Below are 22,008 nucleotides of genomic sequence, written 5' to 3'. Positions count from 1 at the left end.
CTATCAATTTTTTTATTAAATTATCAGACATTTTATCGAAATTTTTAACTTTAAATATGAGAGGTGCCTTCGAAATATAAGGCTTAACAGCTTAGCCCAATCCAAGTAAATTTGCAAACACATAGGTCCCGTTACCCGTATGAAAAATCCTTCAAAAAGAAAAAAGGTGCAATTACCACTGTTAATCAAACAAATCCCAATCAACGAAACATAAAACTCACGTCATCGATCCGCGCCATACCACTCCTTCCAATCAAAACCCTTTTCACAACCCTATAAATACATTCTCCTCATTCCCCACAAATCATTCACCACTTCATCTCTCGCTTCCACAACCAACCCAATTTCCCACCAACCAACACCATCAATGGCTCCAACAAAGGCAGAGAAGAAACCAGCGGAGAAGAAACCCGCCGCCGAGAAATCCCCCGCCGAGAAGAAACCAAAGGCCGAGAAGAAGATCTCAAAGGAAGGAGCATCCGACAAGAAGAAGAAGAGAACCAAGAAGAGCGTCGAGACCTACAAGATTTACATCTTCAAGGTTTTGAAGCAGGTTCATCCCGATATCGGTGTCTCAAGCAAGGCCATGGGAATCATGAACAGTTTCATCAACGATATTTTTGAGAAACTCGCTCAAGAATCGTCTCGTTTGGCTAGGTACAACAAGAAGCCGACGATTACTTCTCGGGAAATTCAAACCGCTGTTAGATTGGTTCTTCCTGGTGAATTGGCTAAACACGCTGTTTCTGAGGGTACCAAGGCCGTTACCAAATTCACCAGTTCTTAATTGTTTCTCTGTTTTTTCCCTTTTTCTTTGATTTAGGGTTTAGATTATCATAAATTGGTCTTGTGTTTTGTTTTATAAAGAAGATTGTAGATTTACAGATGTTGATTTGAAAATTAATGATAATATGAATCTTTTCTTTATCTATGGATTTTCAGAATTTTATTCTTGCTCTAATATTAAAATTTCCAGGAATTTTCTACTCTGACAAATGTGTATGAAGGAAATTAAAAAAAAAACCAAAGTTCCTACAATTGATAGTTGCAATTCCAGAAGTTTTAGAAAATTCCAGAATATTGTTAATTATGGTTAGTTATTTTCTAATGACTGATTAGTTGTTTCTTCTCTATTATTGGATTTATGTCAAAGTATCTATTTTAATTGATTCTTGTTAACTTGTCTCATAGGTCTATAAGAATGTGATAATTGTGATCTTAAGAAAGTAGTTAGAAAGTGCATATGTTGTCTCTTGCTTTTTTCTGAGAAGTTACTTACAGCTGTTTTTCTCATGCATCTGTTTATTTTATTGTTTTATTGCAATTGGCTTCTGTTTTTTTTTCTCAATTTCAAATTAACTCTTGTAACAGTTTTACGGAAGAGAAGTTCAGATTTATCTGACAATAAGCCAAGTTGTTTTCTCTATTAATATTACTTGATAAGTGCAATGGTATGATATGGTTGTTACTAGTCTATTGTCTGGAGTTATATTGTGGTGATTTTAGAATAGAAATTACAAAGTGAATCGTTTGTCTCTTGTTAATTATGGTGTCATGGTGTATTTTTGCACACTTAGCTTGCCACAATCTTTCCACGTCTGAGTTTATATTGTAACCGCATAGTTAATATGACCAATAACTTATGTAATACAGACTGGTAGGCGAAATCATGTCAAATTGCTAGCGTGAAAACGAAATGAAAATATTGGTAGATAAGGATAAAGTGACCGTTGACTAGCAAGTTTGTATACAGTGTAGCCTTGTAATGGTGTTGCAAAAAACACACTGCATCTTTTTTTTTAGTACAGGTTTGCAAGACAACTTTGAGTTTGGCTTTGTAAAATCACCAATAGCTCTAGTTTGCCTACAACTTTAGATGATCGGTGGAACATATGCAGCTGAGTAAAATCCAAGCAATGTGCACTAGTCCTCAAAGCAACTGTTACCGTCCTAATCAATGTCGTATCGTATGGGAAGTTAGAGTCAAGGTTCAGAAATAGGACTCCCAGATACGCAACTCCATCACTAAGATTTTTGCTAAAATTTCTCTTGCAGGAAACAACTCCTCCATAACCTCTTCTTCTTGACATGGCTGATTTTAAATTGAACAAAGTCTTCAATGTTACCATTCATCTTCTTAGGGCTCCTGATGATGAAATGTAACGTTAGTGTTAGGTTAACAAAAATCTATGTAATATTATGTATTTTATTTATGTCAAATGAAATATATATGTTAGTGTATGTTGTTCTTCCTATTTTGACCATTGCTTCAGGTTTGTGGTAACATCAAAGTGGTATGTGAGTAAGATGGGATGGAAAGAACAATTTTTGACGATTTCTTTATAGATTCCCCAATCTTCTTCGATATCTGCGGCGAAATTTCAAAAATGCTCCTATATTTCGAAAATGCATCTCTGAAATCATTTTTTTTTCTGAAAAAAAGATTGATTTCGGAAGTGCACTTCCGAAAACACCTTAATTTTTTAGAAAAAAAAAAGAGTTTTCGGAGATGTATTTTCGAAATCACTTTTTTTGGAAGGGGTGTCTTCAGAGATGCATATCCGAAATATTCCAATTTTTGTCTTTGAAGGTTTCAGATATACATATCCGAAAAAACTCAATAATTATTAAAAAATCAAAATTAAAGTGAATCAATACAATTAATAGTATAATTAAATGTATTAATTAAAATAAATTATTAAATATATATCATTATAATTAATATATAATAATAATATTAGCCTAATAAATATTTAAATTAACAACTTATTTTTTTATATAAAATTAATAATAATAATAATAATAATAATAATAATAATAATAATAATAATATTTATTTACTATTTTTTTTATGATACATAAAAAAATCATTTCATAAACTAATTTCAAAAATAATTTTATAATTAAAAAATTTCATTTTATAAACAAAATTTCCTAAACAATTTTAAAGTTAAAAAATTATTTTACTAACTTATATAAATGAAAAATATTCTTATTATATTTCATAAGTAAATTTTGAATTATATAAAATTAAATATATAATCATAATTTTTGTGTTTTAGTTATAGTTTTAGTAATTATATAATCATTATTATTCATAACTTATAAATTATATCAATTTTATATATCTTAATTAATTAATATCCCAAAAATTTTTGAGATTTTTTCGCATATGCATATCCTAAAAAATCTCACTATTTTTTTTGGGAGTTTTCATAGATGTATATATTTTTTTGGAGAGTTTTCGGAGATGTATATCCGATTTAATCAATCTTTTTAAAGATGCATCTCTAAGGATATTTTCGGGATTCCAATAGAGTTTTCACCCTTGGAAGGTCTACAGAGAAATTGTCAATTTTTTTTGTTGAGAGACTTGAATCAAGACAAGACATTGTTTTCACTTGGGAATACACATGGGCCCGTGTGGAGTAAATATTGGGCCTAACCTACATAAATACCGATGGGCTGCAATTGGACAACATGACCAAAAATATCTAAGATTGAGTCGATAACTGAAACGTGTACGTCCCAGATTCAGAGACATAAAATTTTCAAACAACTTGACGCTTGACCTTCTCGAATCCCTTACTATAAAATCAACCAAAACCCATTTTCCACCCTATCCGATTCCAACAACCTAATCCAGTGTCCATCACGTTCTTCCCGATCTACCAATTTTCTTGATTTTTCAACTTGATTTATCTATGGGCTAAGCTGAGTTCATGTTGTAATCATTTTGATGTCATAGGTTTTTGTTTTGCACTAGGTTCTGGTTTTTTCAAATCCCTTAATTTACACCTCTGAGTTTATTTCCTTTGGATTCAACGTTGTTTTGTTTTGTTGGGTGTGACACTATTTGGAGGGTTTCGAAGAGCATATAATAATGCCTTCGGTGCCTATTGAACTTCTTCTTCGTCATTTGGTTCCCTTTGTCGCTGATTTTTATTATGGATCTTTATCTCATCGTTTGAAACCTCTTGAAAAGAGTGATAGGCGTGGTAATCTTAGTTAACATAAGGACTTTCGTGCTTTTTATTGTCTTTTGCTTTTATATTTCTATCCTAGTTGCTGTTGTTTGCTGTAAGTGAGATACAGGTTGATCGTTTGAAGAGTTGGGGATCTAGTGATATTTTTGTTTTGTTCTTGTTTGGAGAGTGCTACTAGAGCTCCAAACTTCGTCTTTTAAGGTATATTTTTTGTGCAATCATGTTCTGATATTTGTATTTGAAACTATATTAGTTATTAGTTATGACCAGATCTGATTCATAGTGATAGTGTGATCATTTTGCATGTCATGATTTATTGCTATGCTGTTAGGAAGAAAATGTGATTTTAAGTATGATCATTTGCATTTTGTGAACTGCAGTTTCATGTCATGTAAAATTTGCTTGAGCTAGATAGGTTCAGGGTACTAATATATCAGATTTGTATGTCTATTCAATAAACTTTTCAATTTTTTTAATGCAGAATAGTTATAGTACCTAGTAAGTTGATATATTCAATGGAAGTGTGTTCTTCGGTCAATGACAAGATCGAGAACTGCATAAGTAGTCTTGAAAGCACTTTTAGTGAGTCGCTACATATACAGGATGATGAGAAATCGGAGCATGCGTCTGAGGGGCATGAGATATGCAATGTAGTAGAGGAAATCTTATGCGAGGTTATTAAACCGAAAGAAGCGAAACCTAATACTGTGTCTTTGAAAAAATCGTCAACCTTTCCGATTCCTCGCGTGATGTTGGCTTCAAGCAAATCTGGCAAGGAGGCAGCATCTGTGACAGAATCACCTTCTGAGCATTCTGCCGATCAAACTTACTCTCGTTCGATATCTCTGCCTGTAAGTTTCTTATGTAACGATGTTAGAGTTAATAATGTTTATGTTTATAGGTTGCAAGCAATTATGCTTTTCTCAATGTCTAAAATATTACAATGCTCTTTTTGTTATTTGGATAATTAAGATTTGGTTCTGTTTCATGTTTAATGGTTTTCTTTCTCTATGTGATTTATGTCACAGGCTCCTTCGGAACTTAAATCTGCCATGAAAGGCAGTCGTGATAAAAACGGGGAAGGACATGTGAAATTGACAGTAAAATGGGCTGCTGATGTGTATGATCCTATACCTACATTAGTCTCGCATACTGTCAAAAACAAGAAACAGCCGAAATCCCGGAAGAAGAAGAGTGAAAAGAAAAATATGAAGAAAGGTAACAAGGGAAATTCAGCCCGAGGGGGCAATGGCAAAGATAAGAAACAATCTCGCAACGTTGGCGAACAATCTGATCAGTGCTATCAGTCATCGGATTCTCAAGTTATTGATGGCTCTTCTGATTTTAACTCTCTTGATGTTTGTAGCCAGGATTCAAACTGCGGAGCTAGTTTCTTGAAAAAATCAGTTACAGAAATGCATTACTCGGTTGCGGAAGCTCAATGAGTAAACTATCTGGAATGCTTTATGCTATTTCCTTCTATGTGCATAAATAAAAGTATGTCTATTAGCTTGTATATATGATGAATAGACTTGGGATTGTATGGTGTGAGATTTTTGTATGCTTCTAAGACGGTTTGAAACTGTCTTCTACATATCAGCTTGATGTTCAGGAACACATTTTTGTTTGTAATATGGAACAAGCTTTGTGAGGCTTTTGTAGTTTTCATGCATTTCTGGTTTATATAATGAAAGTTTGGAGATAAGAAGTGAAACCTTTTTTGTTGGCCTCCTATATGGCATGTACTGTCAATGGCAGGGGCTATGCGTTTCTTTTGATTAATTTGACCAAGTGAGATAGTTGGATTGCAAAAGAAAATATGAAGCTTGACATACTTAGCATTGTTCACGAACCATACCAAAATGTTACCTTCAGAAATCTAAAAATATTATCCCCGGGAAGCGCAGCTCTAAACTCCGATGGTTGCAAAATGCACATTTGGCCAAATTTCAAATACACTTTAGTTGGCCAAATTTCAAATACACTTTAGTTGGCCAAATTTCAAATACACTTTAGTTGGCCATTGTGGCCATCATGCCTGTTTTCGTAATTATGCATTGTTTGATGCTCTTCTTGTTGGTTTAACATATATTGTCTCTATTTTGTAATTTTTGAGAATATGTTGATCAACAACATGTGTCTCTAAGAGATAGATTTAGAGACTTAGGGCTCAAAATCCTAGTATAATGCTTAATGAAGCTCTAATTTAGATACTATCTTGACTCTAAAATCTCATTAATGATAGTTATTGACTTGATGTCCTAGTGTTTACAAGTACTCCTGCCAACGAATCAGAGCTTGAAAATCATCAAAACTTTCAACTAAATTCGTCATTAGTTCACATTTCATTTTCATTAGGTGGACCCAAAAGGTCCATGCATGATTATTTGCTGATTTTTGTGGAAATTGTTCTTTAAAGTTTACACTTGCCTCACTTTGATGGCGAATCACTTGTCCAAAGTTGTTTGTTCTAGGGTAAGGTGGAGATTCTATTTTCACAAACCAGATCTCAACCTACACTCACTTGGTATATTTGAAGTATTTTAGAGGTCTAGTTTTGGTAGTTTTGGTTGATGTCTATGTTTGAGAAACTATTGCATTGACTTGTACAATGAGTTGAATGTTACGAAGGAAATTGTTATTGACCGACTATTATACATTGATGTAGGAATGAATCTATCACCATTTTTCAAGTATTGGTGGAGAGGAGTACGACTAGGAATACATTGAGGACTAAACCATGTGCCAACATCTTTGTTCCAACAAAAATATATTTTATATACATTGATGTAGCCTGTAGGAATGAATCTATCACCATTTTTCAAGTATTGGTGGAGAGGAGTACGACTAAGAATACATTGAGAACTAAACCATGTGCCAACAAAAAAATATCCTACTACAACGTCATATCGAGAGTGGTTGGATCAGCTACTAATACATGATTTGTTGTTTAAGAATTATGGCACTCACCGAGACACATGCTCGCTGGAGGGGATCTACTTTTAATTTAGTTAGATCAAATATGGATTGTGTAAGGTCTGGTACATATTTGAGCAAGTTAGCATCAATTCGAGTATGTGCAAGATATTTCCAAACATTTTGTCGTCTCTACTCCATATATGACCACTTCATCCCAGATTGGTCAGAGATATCCTGAGTAGACGGACCATATTTTGTCTGTTGAAGACCAGGGCACCCAAATCATATCTAGTTGAGAAATTTCACAAGGAGACTTGAGGTAGTATTTTAATACGTCACATCCCTACATATGCTCGCATCATAAGAACATCATATTAAACTAGTAGAGAAAGGTGGCAATCTGGATGGTCTGATTTCTGCATGTGTGTGCATTCAGGACTCGGCCACCATTACTATATGGTGTAACTATACATGAGAGCAGTAATGTCCACTTCGTTGTTTAGGAAATTGTGAATAAAGTTAAGATTGTATTACAAATGAAGAGATTAAAGATGAGGGGAAGTAGATCTTGTGTAACCAATTAGGATGTATTTTTTTTATGATTGTATGGTGATTGCTTAGGTTGTATTTTGTGTACGAGTTATCCCGTATTATGTTTGACATGTTATATTTTATATTATTTTGGATGTTTTTTATTAATTCTTTTTAATGTCATTTTATGTTCTTGTTTATGTTAGTGTAATTTAAAGATGTTATTATGAAAACACGGAATTTGATGCCATAAAAAACTTCAGATAATATAATTTTAAACAGAAGATATCATTTGAATTTAGATATTATAAAAAGGAGTATTTGCTTGATTTGGGTTCTATAATTTGAAACTTGTCAATTCATTATTTTCAATTATGTGATTTAGATTACTCAGGCACTCACTTTATGTAGGCTAGAATGCACATGAAGCTGTATAAAATGGTATGTTTGGTTCATTTATAGTTCACTTAAAAAAGCAATGAACTATTCTTATCTATATTTAGTCAGAATGAACTCTAACCTAGTTGCAGATTACTACAATAATGGAACTCCTCCCCATTTTGTTCAGGATCAATGTTAATGTTACATTGTCTGATATGAAGGATCAACTGGGTTAAATGATTTGTCTTCTCAACCACTCCGACACAATAAGTGAGGTTATTGTTGAGTATCGTTGTTCGTTTGTCGATGCATGATGGACAAGTTCAGTTCACCAACAAGCAACTTCAAAATCATGACAGTGTGAGAACCATATTCTCGATATTTAGACAATATAGTATCAAGGGATTGATCGAGTTAAATGTTAACTTGCTCAAATTTATTCATCATATTTGTTCAAGTTTGAATCGTCTCAAAACATTTAATAAAATTGTAATATGTATGGTTGAACCTGACGAAAAAATAATTTTTATGATATATGGTCTTATTTGTACTTGACATGTGACATGTTGAATTAATAGTGTTATATTCATTGTATTTGTTCAATAGTGTAATTGGGATTATATAATTCGAGAGTTTCAAAAACACGTTCTAAATTCTAAAATTTGAGGGGTAAAATTGTCAGCGAAAAATTCTAGAATTTCATCTGAATTAATGGAGTGTTTATATTCATGTGAGAAAAGCTATAGAGTAATTTATGTGTAATTCTTATTTTTGATATCATCCTTGTGTAGTCTTTGGTCCATTATAGGATTATCTAAATTATGCGTACATGCATATGATATTCTAGTTCTCAATATTTTCAAATTCGTGGTGCTGTCAGCAAGCTCCAGAAAAATGCTAGCTTGTCGTAACATTAATCCTGCATTATCTCTGCATCTTATCTTAATCAGATACATTTCTATGCTCCTATCATTCAATCCATTTGGGATTGCTCTCAAATGAAAAGTTGAAGTGTCTTAGAGAAGAAAATAATAGTGTTGTGCTGATTATATTCCAAAAGATTGCAGCTTCTCAATTGATATGAAAAGCTTCATTTGTCAAAAGTGAAGGAATGTTGCAACAACAAATTCTTGAAATACATAAGAAATTACCTTAGCAATGAAAAATCAATAGCAGATATCTGTCAATAATACAAATAATGGTGAAAAGTATGGAGGAAGTTCATATCAGATTAATACAGGAAGAATTAGTTTCCACTTTGACATCAAAATTTTCAACAACACTAGTAATGCCTAACTCGAATAATCAATTATCACTGATTAGTACAAAAAAATCAGAGTATAGTTGGCTATGTTGAATCATAGGGTCCTTACAATATTACCTCCAACACCATAAGAGTAATCAATCAAGTTTCCTCAATCATCAACCACACCATCCAACGGTCTTATTAACTGTGAAACCTGTTTGAGAAGGCTGAGATTCTGATTGCTGAGGAGGTCGAGGTTCTCTTGGTTTGGCAGGATCAACAAATATAACCCATCCATCCAAAAATTTAGCATTCATTCCTTCTCTTGCCTTCTCAGCTTCTTCTACAGTTGCATACGATACAAAAGCGAACCCTTTCGATCTTCCAGAGGCTCTGTCAATTATCACCTTAGCTGTATAATCAAAATGGTTGATGATCAAACACAAAACAAATGAAGCAAAATAAGGATATTATAATTGAATACACTGCCATAATAAAATAAAAATGCTCATTATTACCTTCCATGAGCTGCCCAAAAGGAGAAAATGCTTCAGTAAGTTTTTCATCCGTTGTCAATCTCGAAAGACCTGTTCAAAATTACAAATACAAGAAAAGGCATGTTAATTAAATTTTAAAATGTTATAACACATAATTGAGATATTTTGCACATGCCAAATCAACCAAAAACACAGGTTTGTTAAGTTCACATAAGTGAAGACTAGCCAGATATGAGAGTAACAAACTAACAACAACAAAAACGAAGTTTTATCCCATTAAGTGAAATTGAATACATGATCAAAACTACGCCATAATGTCATCAAAACACTAAGTATTTGATCCATGTCATAGAGATTCAACATAATTTTATGTTGGCTGCCGAATGCCTAACACGAACTATAACAATTTATTAGCTGCAGATATCAAAGTAAGAATTCACCAATTCTATGAAGCAGCACGGACACTGGAAACACGACTCCAACAGTGACACGTCAGCACAGGTAATAATTTGAAAAAATAAATAAATTAAACATAAACACAAATGTCGTGAACAACAGACCTAAGAACTTGATTGAATTAGCATTGCTATAGACAGAAGTTTCAGGTAAAACCAAACTAGACATGTAGATTATATTTGACCTAAAGAGCTTCCTGTACAATTTTTTTTCTCTCCAATTAAACAATTTCCAGTTTCAGAGTATTTTGCAGCCGAATCAACATGATTTCAACAACTTCTTTTCAATTAAAAGATGGAGCTTCATTAGATTGAAATTATGATGCAAAGAAAAGGAGATAAAATATATGGAAAGGTTGGTATTTGGTTACTCACCGCTGACGAAAAGTTTGGGGGAAGTGAGAGTTGAATTGAAACGAATCGAAGTGAAGTGGGAGTGGGAATGGCGAAGTAGGCGCTGAAATCCAGAGACAAATGCCATCGGACAAGTTGGATTCAGACAGGAGGAGATTTTAAGGTTTTACGGTGACGAGGATGTTAAAACCCTTGAAGTTTCAAAATGAAAAATGATCGTAAGACCTAATAATATTGCTCATAGATTATTTTAATTAAAAAATAAATTTTGAGTAATTTCTTCCCCCTCTACCTCTAGGCTCTAGCCAGCTTAGTTAATACTCATAGGAAATTTAAATGAAAATTTTATATCATATCTCAAACTTTCAATCAATTATCCCCTGCTCTTATAAAATTATGAGTTTAGACTAAAATGCTTTTGTATACCATAAAAAAATCACCTTTTCCTCATTTCATTTTCCTGCGACAATAATAATTCGGAGAACACAACCATTATTTTTTTAAATTAAGAGAGTTCAAACTAGAAAACACAGAGAGAAGATTATCGGTTCATCGTTACTATACGCTGAGTAACTTACAAGTAAGTTATCTGATTTGCATGCGAAAAAATGTACTAACTAGATAATGTTTGCCAAGGTTCTTCGGTTTTATTGAACTCAAACCGAATAACGTTTGCCAAGGTTCTCCGGTTTTGTTGTGTGATTTTTGGATAACTTTATCATATGTTATCCGGGTCATGTTTTGTTATTCATTGTTTTATTTTATTTTTAGTGGTGCACAGAAAAAGAGGTCGGAACGACGATATTATGTGACGAATAGGTGAAGGACAACAACCTCGACAGACGGTGGATGAAGAGGGACATCAGGTAGATACACATGAGGTTACTCCGCAACAGCCGGAGTTCCCTAGAGGGCCATTCGATAAGTCTCTTCCGGTGAGGTACCAGAGTCATGTTGCTCGTCATTTATGGTTTCACGAGGTAGATTAATATATGTCATTCTATTTTGAATCATTTCATATTGTAATTACTTATATTTTATAACATATATACTATAAATTGTTTTTAGGAAAGACATCTGAAGAAAGAATTAAAGGTCGCTGCACATGGTAGCAAATTGATATGATGGGTTCCATACAGTCTCCCACCGATGATAGAGACTTGGTTTACTAACTTTGGTCTAGTCTTTCTCTAGAGAACCAGTTTGTCGAGGATATATCAAATTCTAGTATCGGCCTTTTGTATAAAAATGGCATTCAAAAACATCGTCATTTCATGTGCTATTTGGCAAGATGACCATTACATTGGACGATGCTTCTTGTCTTCTTCATATAACATGTAGGGGTGAGTTATGTGACCCTGCATAAGGTTTCACTGATATTGATGTTATTAATCTTGCTATTGATCTGTTAGGTGTTCCCTTTGAGGAGGCAACTGAGGAGATATATGCTTGTAAGTATCCTTATTATAAGTTGGATTGGTTGAAGGTGATATTTGTGCGTCAGAGAGCTGCTAGTAGATTTGACTATGTTGCTAGAGCCTATATGTTGTTGTTATGTTGCATCATTCTTGCCCCCAAGACTTTTACTCTTGTAGAGGCAAAATATTTACTATTATTTAGGAACTTGGATGGATATGGTAGATATAGTTGGGGGCAATTGCACTTATCACACTTTACAAATATTTAGGAGATGCTTCATTCTATACGTGCAAGTAGCTTGGCGGATATTTGGCGGATATACCTATCTTCTACAAGTACAAAATGTTTTCTTTTAATTTGACTTATCTTTATTTATTTATAATATTTTAATTGATGATATTCATGTTGTGTAACAGTGTTGGATTCACGAATATTTTCTAACTGTTGGCAAGAGAGGATTGTCTGGATATGTTTCGAGCGTGTTAGATGTGATCTGTGAGGGAGTTTTCGCTAACACCCCATATGATGGAGACAATGGTTACTTGGATTGGTATTATGGGTGTCACATCCTCATTTGGTATCACCACCTCGGGATGAGCTGAGAGAAGTTTGGGTTACTATTTATGACGAAGGACTCTCATATCTGAGGTTAGAATTTATTTCACATGGGCTTCATCGTTATTTACAATGTCACGATGCAGAGGAGGAGGAGGATGAGTTCACTGAGATATTTTGGTCACTATGTGTAGCTCAGGACAAACCATTACCTATGGGCAGACCAGTAACTCGTGACGATGAGTCTGAAACATTACCTTCTTTACTTCTTTATTATTTTGAGACTTATGTATTATTTTGAGACTTATGTAATTGGATACTTCTTTACTATTTTAAGACTTATGCAACATAACCCAAAATATATCATGAAGTCAAATGTCAATATAATCCAAAATATAACAACCACATTACAATTTTAATCTAACATATTGCGGCACTACATGTGTAAGGTGTTACCAATGTTGTAATCGTCTGAAAAATCCTACCATCCAAGAAGTTGTATCTGGTTGCAAATTCTTCCAATACAGTATGATCGCTAGCAACGGAAATCCTTCATTAAATGGTTTGATATATCTGGAAATTGTACCATGAACTTATTATATGGTTTCTTCTTGGAGGTTTTGGATAACTGTGAACATGACCTCTTTGAAGATTTTTGAGAACTTGAGTTTGCTTGATCAACATACTCATGATATGAAGGGCCACGATAAACATCATATCCCATGAGTTTCTTCTCTTTCTTCTTCACCCTCCTTTGGTTTTTATTTTTTCAGGAGGTGGGCACATCCTTGTTGTAGTGGGATAAGCAATATCACACACCCTACTTTTTAGTGCATTTTTTTGCGACATCTAGTGACCTGAATCTTTTCCAAATTGCATAAATTGCGTTGTTTATGTCCACCTCTGATCCATCATCTGCATATACCTCTTGTTTTCCTTCCTTACTTAGCTTTCTCCAATGGATATGAATAGTCTCAATTGGTATCCATCACCACTCAATGTGTATCTCCCTAACTCACAATGTCAACCCTCAACCACTCTTCAACAATGAGCCTCAAAGCAGATCTTAATATCGATCCACACAAATTCCCATAAATGGACTAGTATGTGCATGCTCAACTTCATAAAAACTCTTCTCAAATGAAGCTCTGATGTTGCCCAATTTTATCTTGAGATTGCCATTTATAGTCTCCCAGCATTTTCACATATCACCTAAGTTGTTCTCCAACATCTGCTTTAGTTTCCAATGCGTACGTAGACTCAACCCTTAAAAAATAAGTAAGTACTTGTAATAATAAGATAAACAAAATATGGCTAAAATCAAACATACCTATTGGTCGTGGTATTGATCTATGCTTTAACAAATCTATGCATATGCAGAATCAACCATGTGTCTTTCACATAGTCAAAAAATTATTTAAAGTCAACACATGTGTGCTCAAGCTGTTGTAACTGTTTATGGTACTCCACCTCATCACTAGCCCTTACAAGTTCTTACCATAATTGAAGGATAGAAAAACACTTAGAAAGGGGGGGGGGTGAATAAGTGTGACTTTAAAAACTCTTAACATAAAAAAAATTGCACAATGATTTTTATCCTGGTTCGTTGTTAACGAAACTACTTCAGTCCACCCCCTTAGAGTGATTTACCTCACCTGAGGATTTAATCCACTAATCAACCTTGATTACAATGGTTTTCCACTTAGATACCTTCTAAGTCTTCTAGAGTATTCTGATCACACCTTGATCACTCTAGGAACCTTTTACAAATTAATGTAAACAAATTCTTTCAAGAGTATTACAATGCTTCTTAATAAGCTATAATCACAACTGTGATATTTCTCTTAAGTTCTAAGCTTAAATCTCACTAAGATATTACAACAGTAATGAAGTGAGGTTGAAGATGAAGTTTGAGAGCTTTTGAATTTGACATCATATCTGTATTTTGCGCAAGAGTGTTGTATTCAGCTTCTCATCAGAACTTCTATTTATATGCGTTTTGAGAAGATGACTGTTGGGAGAATTTAATGCGTTGCGTGATCCGTACAACATTGCATTTAATGTTTCACTCTTTTGTCAACTACCTCGAGCCTTGCTTTTCCTGCTTTAACTGACTTTGCCTTTAATAGCTTCTAACGTTCCTTTTGTCAGTCAGCGTAGCCTGTCATCTTGTACTTGCTTCTGATCTGATCTTTGTAGATACAACGTTTGAATTAATCAGAGTCAAACAGCTTGGTGCAGAGCATCTTCTTGTCTTCTGACTTTGAAGTTCTTCTAGCGTGATACCATAAGAACTTCAGTGCTTCTGATCTCAAGTTCTTTTGATGCTTCAATAGACCATGTTCTGATTCTGCTTAACCATCTTCTGATGTCTTGCGAGAGCGTGTTCTGATGTTGCATACTGAACCTTCTGAGTCAGTGCTTCTTAGCGCTGAATTGTGCATACTCTTTATATATTTCCTGAAATGGAAAATGCATAGTGTCATACCCCAAAATTTGCCCATCATATTTAATCATATTTCAGTCCATCTGACTTTCAAATGCTCAAAGATCTCCAATTGCTCAAAGCTACCTACCTCCTAAATGAATGCCTTTGAACTAGGGTTTTGATCTTCTCAAAGAGAAATCAACTTCTGATACCTCAAGTGGACTCCATGGCCTCTCATATGCTCAAAAGGGTCCTCATGCCAAGATTCAAACTCTGATTCACAAGATTGCCTAGACAAAAGCTCAAATAATCAAGAATCGACTGGTTGACCTAAAAGTCAAACTATGGTCAAACCACAGTCAAAACTTCTGATTTGTGGTCAACATCCTCAGTATGAAGTATCATTCACCATGTGATCAAGGGTTGATCATGTTTCATCAAGGAAAGCTCTAAAATCATCAAAACTCAAACTTTCTAAAAATTAGGGTTTTTTGGACCTAAAGTCAACTGAACTTTGACCAGCCATAACTTTCACATGGAACATCAGAAATTTTCCATCCAAATCTCAATTTGAAGGAAATTGAATTCTCTACAACTTTGTCTCTCACATGCCAAGGCTAGAAATGCAACATTTGGGAGATATGGGCCAATACATTACAGGTCCTCTAAAAAAGTCAACAAAAACACCTTTTGGGTCAAAGCTCATAACTTGAGCATGGAATATTTAATTGAGATGAAACCAAAAGCATCATTTAGAGGACACTCTAAGCTTTCTTAAAAGCTCAATAACACTTCCATACAATAAAAAATGAAGGAGTTATGACTTGCACAAGTTGGGTGAAATTCAAGAAGAACATGAAACCCTAATTGGACAATTTTGAGTTTCTTGACTAATGGGCCTAGGTTTTGGATTTCAAACATACATATGACCCAAATAAGGACCTATAAAACCAATCTCATATTTTTGGAATTTTTATTTTTTATTTATTTGAATTTTATTCATTTAAATGCAAAATAAATTAGGTAAAACACCAAAAATAAGGAATTAAATTATAGGACTTTGTTTTGGATCATATAAGAGCCCAAAGAACACTTAGAAACCATGGGAATTTCGTTGATGAAGGAATTTGATTTTTTATTTTATTTATTTTTTATTTTTATTCAATATAAATCAAAGAAAAATAACATAAATTCATATTAATGAGTGATTTGATTTTTTTAATCACAAAACTACTCGTGGGGCTCAAGTAAATAAAATCTCTTGAATAAAGAAAGATTGAGTCAATTATAGGAGGTTTTATGTTGATTTTCCAATCAAATCTCTTCAAATATTTTTCTCACCAATCTCATGATTCAAGCCCTTATTTCCAACCCTAAATTCTTGAGCCATATAAGCACAACATTGGCAGCCTTAAAAGAGGACGAAATTGGGAGGGAAAAAAGGCAAGATCACTAGGGTTTCTAAAGAAAAACTATTCAAGAATAGGTGTAACTCCATACCAAAACTCTAGCAACTTACAAGCCAAATAAACGTCTCAGATCATCCTTGAGGTAAGGAAAGGTAAGGATACATCTCTCTTAGGCTTCTATAATGACCATAACGTGCATACCAAATCCACATGTTCATGCATACTCTTGGAATTTTCGTAGCTTGCATTTCAACGTGTTTTTTTGCGAACTAACCATTCAGTTGATCTCCTGAGATCATTTAGAGAAGGTTATGATAATCTTTGCGAAGCTTTACCGTGAAGAACTCATATCACCATGGCTAGGGCTTGAAAGGTGAAAGCTTTCGTGTTCTATGGTGGGAGTCGTATCCAATCCAAACGATCATGCCATTCGGTTCAGGAGGCCATAGATAATCGATCTGGGCACTTATGATGTTTTCCTAACGTCGCTGCTTTGAGTTTTGATTTTTTACAGGATTCGAAGAATAATCCGCAGGTAATTCCCTGGGTAGTTTCGTGGCCAAATCCGCAGGAGAGGATGAAGAAGATGATGAGGTGGAGCATTGACCCTTGACTGCGCACGTGTTGCAGCCTTATTCGACAGTCAATCGGAACTGACCCTCTCTTCATCTGTGATTGGTCGCGCGTACATATTCTGGGCCCCAGTGTTTGACTTCCTCCATTAATTAATATTTTTGTATATTATATTTGTTTGATGCTTATATTTCAAAAACAAAGCGCTGCATCATTGGTTAGGAGGAGAGCATAGCAACCCAAGGGACCTGGGTTCAACTCTTGCCTTTGGCATTTATTTTGCATGTTATTCTTTGATTTATGTCACTTACAGATTCAGTGTGGCAAAGACATGCATGCGTACGACGTACCTTCAACATCTGTCCGTCAGATGTTCATACAGATCAATCCAACGTTCCTAGGACTGCAAGTGCACCATGGAACCTCACAGGCCTACCACACCTGATCAGAGCTAAGTTTTTCTTTTCTAATTTTCTTTTAATTACATAATTCTTTGTTTTTAATTGTCTTCTTTTCCTTTTATTAATTATTCTGTATTTTCCCTAAAATATTTTATTTACCAAATAATAGTGTTTTTGATAATTATTTATTTTTAATCGAAAACTCAATTTTTCTCGTAATATCAAAATTTCTTTTACAATAATAATTAAACTAAGGTTTTTAGTTAATAAATTATTTTTGGGTTAATTAAATATTTTATGCCTTAAACCCTGATTTCATCATGATCACTAATCACTGTTAGGTAGAAGTTGTCCATTAACTTAGTGTCTTTTCTCATAAAACTTCATTCCCTAAAGAAATCAGAGTTTGCCCTCACTTAAAAACTTTTTGTTTGCCTTGTACTGTTCGCAATTAGGTTTGTAGATCATTCATTGCACTAACATTTTTTTTCCTTTTTTCGTGGCTAATTTTCAGGATTAACCAAGATCTTTCAGCCACGAGCCTCATCCGACCAAAGAGCTAAGTTTTCTACTTTCTCTTGTTTAAATATCACTTTATTTTTATTTTATTTTATTTTATTTTGCCTTTTAATAGGGTTTGCCTCAATAGCCATTGAATCTGTAATACACTAACCCTTGTTTATTTTCCTTTTAATTTTCAGAGTCGATTGAGAGTTTGAGGAAGATCAAGGCATTCAAGGGTTTATCTTAATTATTGTTCCCTCTTATTTTCTGTCTTTTATTTCCCCTTCTCCGCAGGTGTTTATTGTAAAAGGACATTATGTTTTTCTGCCTTTATTTTTTAACTGCGTGGTTAGTAATCCTAGGGAGTGCAAGCCTTGTTTAAAACAAATTAGCTCACTAATTATAAGATAAATAACTGAATTGAACCACGTGATTGTGCACCCACACACCTTTAGGGTGATCCCTCTTGTTGCCTGTTGCCTTATATTGTTGCTTTGTTGCCTTAATTATTGTTGCCTTTAAATAGTCAAGTCCCTCGATTCCGAGGATACCTAAAGCAAGGTTGCCTTGAAGAATAAAAATCATCTAGTCCCTCGATGCTGCCTCGGAAAAATAAAGATGATTGTCCTATTGCTAAGGTATCCTCGCATGATGCCTAAAAAGATTAATGACTATTCTATCCTTCCCTTAGACTACCTGCCCTCTTTATGGAAGGGACAGTCTTGTGGCGAACGATAAACCTCGATGACCCTTAACATCTAATTGAAAGACTTCCTTCCCTCTCATGGTATGGATAGACCCTTTCGCCCTGAAAAGCTAAAAGAATCAATTTCTAAACTTAGGGTAGTTGCTATTAATTGCTTGCTCCTTTTCAAATTCAAATTCAAAAATCTTTTCCCACTTATGTTTAAAGAAACTTTTCAAAAAAACTACGCTTATTTACAAGCTAAAGTTCTTATTCAAACTTATTCAAAATCTTTTCAAACAATTCAAACAAACAAAATGAGCTAAGCAATTAAGAGCCCATGGATAACCATGGATGCAAAGGGTGTCTTACACCTTCCCTTTGTATAACTTACCCCCCGAACTCAAAGTCTTTTAAAAGGTCTTTTCCTGTTCTTTTAGCCTTTCCTAATTGGATAAAATAAAAGTCGGTGACGACTCTTGCTTAACCGCGACATTTCGGATAAAGTCAGTTCTCCCACCGTATTACACATAGGATTAGAGTACCACATTGTCTTATACAAAAGTCATATACATTGTTATCATCAAAACTAAGAATATTGATCGGAACAATTCTTGTTCTAACAATCTCCCCCTTTTTGATGATGACAAAAACATATATAATTGATATGAATTTGCAATCAGAATATCAGATGACCAAAGACAATTACACAGTTATAGCATAAGCATATAAACAAAGTGTGTAAATATGTCTCCCCCTGAGATTAACAATCTCCCCCTGAAATAAATACTGGAAGAATTTATAAATAAAAGACTTCCCTGAGTATTTTCCATTTCAGTTGAGACGTTCACATTTGCCTAGAACTTCAGAACATTCAGAGCTTCTGCTTCTTGCTTCCATAGGACAACTTCAGAGCTTTGAATTTCTTCTTGAATCATTGCATGCTTGATTGTATAAGAACATTCTTGAATGTACCAGAGCATCATCAGAGCATCTTTACATCCTGAAATGTTTCAGAACAAACTAGACGACAAAAGTCAGAGCATGAATGAATCAGAACATTCTTTTAAGAAAGAACATATATCAGAGTAATGCTAAAACAACTGTCAGAGCAAACTTTGATAAGTTCTTAAAAGAAATATGTATCAGAACATATAAGGGATAAGAATGTGTTAGAACATATTCTTCCACGAGAATATCAGAACATTCTTCCTTCTTGCTTCTGATCTTGAAGCTTCACAGCACTGAGCTTGCTTCAATTCCAAGAACATGCTTCTTTATAGAATTACATTTCCCCATGTATTTGCTTCTCATGTTGAGCTTTTTCAGAATATCTTCAATCCTACAAAAATCTCAAAGACATAGAACTTGCAAATATTGTTAGGAATATTGAGACTTACTCCCAGCAACTGATATAATAAATCAAATCAATTATCACGTTTTCTCCCCCTTTTTGTCATAACATCAAAAATCATTTAAAAGATTCAGATGAAAAACAAACAATATGAGAGAAGATAATAATCCATTGATTCAACAAAACATATCAGACAATACAGAAGGAGAGGAAGCAGATGCAAGAAACAGATGCAAGAAACAAGAAACAACTAAGACCAAAAGACTACGACTAGCCTAGCCTAAAGACTATCTTGGCCAGAAGGTTTTTAATCTCAGAAGTGCTTGTAGACTGCGTCTTCATGAATGAGCGAAACTCATTGTGAGTATCTTCATGCTTATCCAAGCGAGAAGCTAGAGCATCTTGATTCTTTTGAAGAGCCTTCATAGTGTTCACCAGAAGAGAGGATTCAGCAGAAGAAGATTCACAGCCATCATTCAAAGGAATAGCATGCTCAACAGCAGCATCTAGCATGAGAACATCATCTTGATTTTCCTGAACAGGAAGTTTCTCAGTGGGATGATTCTCAGCACTTTGCTTCTCAGCATCAGCTTCTGACATAGAAGCATCTTCAGCATAATCTGGAACAAGAAGATCAGAATCTCCATTCTCAAGAGCCTGAAGAATTGCAGCCAGATTCCTTAGAGGTGCATGAGCAGCAACTTCTGATGGATGTTCAACAGCTGGATATACCATATCTGGTGCTTTCTTTGAGGAATTTTGGGGTTCAGAAGGAGGAGGCTTTTTCTGAGAAGAACAAGCAACAACATCTTCACGAAAAGCTTTCTTGATGCGCTTATCACGATATTCATCAAATTGTACTTTGAGAGGATCATAAGGTAGCTTTGGCTTCTTAGCTGGCATAGGTTCTGCTTATGAGGCCTTTCTTTTTAATCTCTTTTCTTTCTTCTTCTTTTTTTCTTCTTCAACTCAGTCAGAGATGGAAGAACTCTTCCTCGAATCCATGCAGGATCAACAGAAGATTGAACTTTGACACAAGACTTCAAATAGCGCTTAACAGACTTGTCAAGCTCTTCTTTTAACAAGTGAGAAAAACTCTCAGTAGGGATTCGTCTAGTCAGAATATCTGGAAATATTCTTGGAGTAGAAGTTACCTTCTCAATCAGAAGCATCCTTTGTAGATCAAAAGCATTCAGAATGTGTCCTTGAATGACAGTTAAGAACTTGGGCGTACCAACAGCTCTCAGAAGATCCAACAAGTCACTTTCTATCAGAATGTCTGAAATCATTCTGGCAAGAGGAATGGTGTTCTTCTTGAAATATGGATACTTCTTGCATTCTTCATCTCTTGATTCTTCAATATTTGTCTTCAAATGTTGAAATAGAATGTTTGAGAGATTAACCTTAGTACCTTTTCCAATGCAGAAAAGTACATACTTCTGATCCTGATTTACATACGTTGAGGCAAGAGATCGCTTTCTATGATAGAGAGATCCCAGAATAATCTCAACCCAAACTCTGTAGGAAGGCTTCAACGGCGTAGTTTGATGAGATGCAGATCCAGAAGAAGTAGACAATTCTTTATCAACTTTTTCCCAAACAACTCTACCAGGAAGAGCACCTGTGATTCCTTTAGAGTCATCAAGACTATAAAGCTTCCTTATCATCTTCTCAGTCACAACAACTTCATGCCCTAATACGAAGGAGATGATAGCAGTTGGAGTAACTGTTGCATGAGTCCAGAAATCCATCACCAAGAGGGGATAAACTGGTCCAATCAATCTTTCAAAGTAAGTTGATCAGCCTTGTACCAGCATTACAGCCTTGGTTTTGAAATCATGTTCCAATAGATTGTCAAAATCCACCATAGTTTTGCAAAGAACTTCCAGTTCCTCATTAGGAATAGAACAAGTCTTCAGGGGATGATAACCATATTTGTGTTGAACAAGATGTGCTGAAGACATTTTTTGTTGAGTACTTGGGGATGAAAGCATGAATTCACTCTGAGATTCGGTTTAGAAACTAGGGTTTATGCAACAATGAGAAGGAGAGATGAACGAAAGAGACAATGAATGAAGAAAGAGAATGCAAAGAGATGAATTGTTATGAAGATGAGTTTATATAGAGACGGATTTGAAATGAAATGCAATATGCGTTTGAATGAACATGATTACAAAAAAACATAGAATCAAATGCATTTAATGAGAAATGACGTTAGGAGAGATAACGTAATATTTGAAATGATTTGCACAGTTACCTAGGGCGGCGTCTCCTCAACTGTACGCGTGCTTGTCCAAATGGAGTGAACACG

The 22,008-nt window shown here is 34.5% G+C and overlaps 2 protein-coding genes and 1 pseudogene across 2 annotated transcripts; 2 read left to right on the top strand and 1 right to left on the bottom strand.

Moving 5' to 3' along the window:
* Positions 1-301: 301 nt before the first annotated feature.
* Positions 302-927, top strand: LOC131612439 (probable histone H2B.3). The gene has a single exon (XM_058884233.1). The coding sequence runs from the start codon at positions 368-370 to the stop codon at positions 785-787; it is 420 nt and encodes a 139-aa protein (XP_058740216.1). The 5' UTR covers positions 302-367; the 3' UTR covers positions 788-927.
* Positions 928-3,603: 2,676 nt separating this feature from the next.
* On the top strand, positions 3,604-5,700 carry LOC131610079 (uncharacterized; annotated as a pseudogene).
* Positions 5,701-8,944: 3,244 nt separating this feature from the next.
* LOC131612438 (organelle RRM domain-containing protein 2, mitochondrial-like) lies at positions 8,945-10,642 on the bottom strand. Its single transcript, XM_058884232.1, has 3 exons — positions 10,391-10,642; positions 9,582-9,650; positions 8,945-9,475 (listed from the first exon to the last, which is right to left on the bottom strand). Exons 1-3 carry the CDS (start codon positions 10,494-10,496, stop codon positions 9,240-9,242), a joined length of 411 nt encoding a protein of 136 aa, XP_058740215.1. The 5' UTR covers positions 10,497-10,642; the 3' UTR covers positions 8,945-9,239.
* Between the last annotated feature and the right edge of the window lie 11,366 nt (positions 10,643-22,008).

Source organism: Vicia villosa, linkage group LG6, assembly GCF_029867415.1.
Source record: "Vicia villosa cultivar HV-30 ecotype Madison, WI linkage group LG6, Vvil1.0, whole genome shotgun sequence".
Taxonomy (NCBI): domain Eukaryota; kingdom Viridiplantae; phylum Streptophyta; class Magnoliopsida; order Fabales; family Fabaceae; genus Vicia; species Vicia villosa.
The sequence above is the reverse complement of the archived record's forward strand: the minus strand, read 5'-3'. Positions and strand labels throughout refer to the sequence as shown.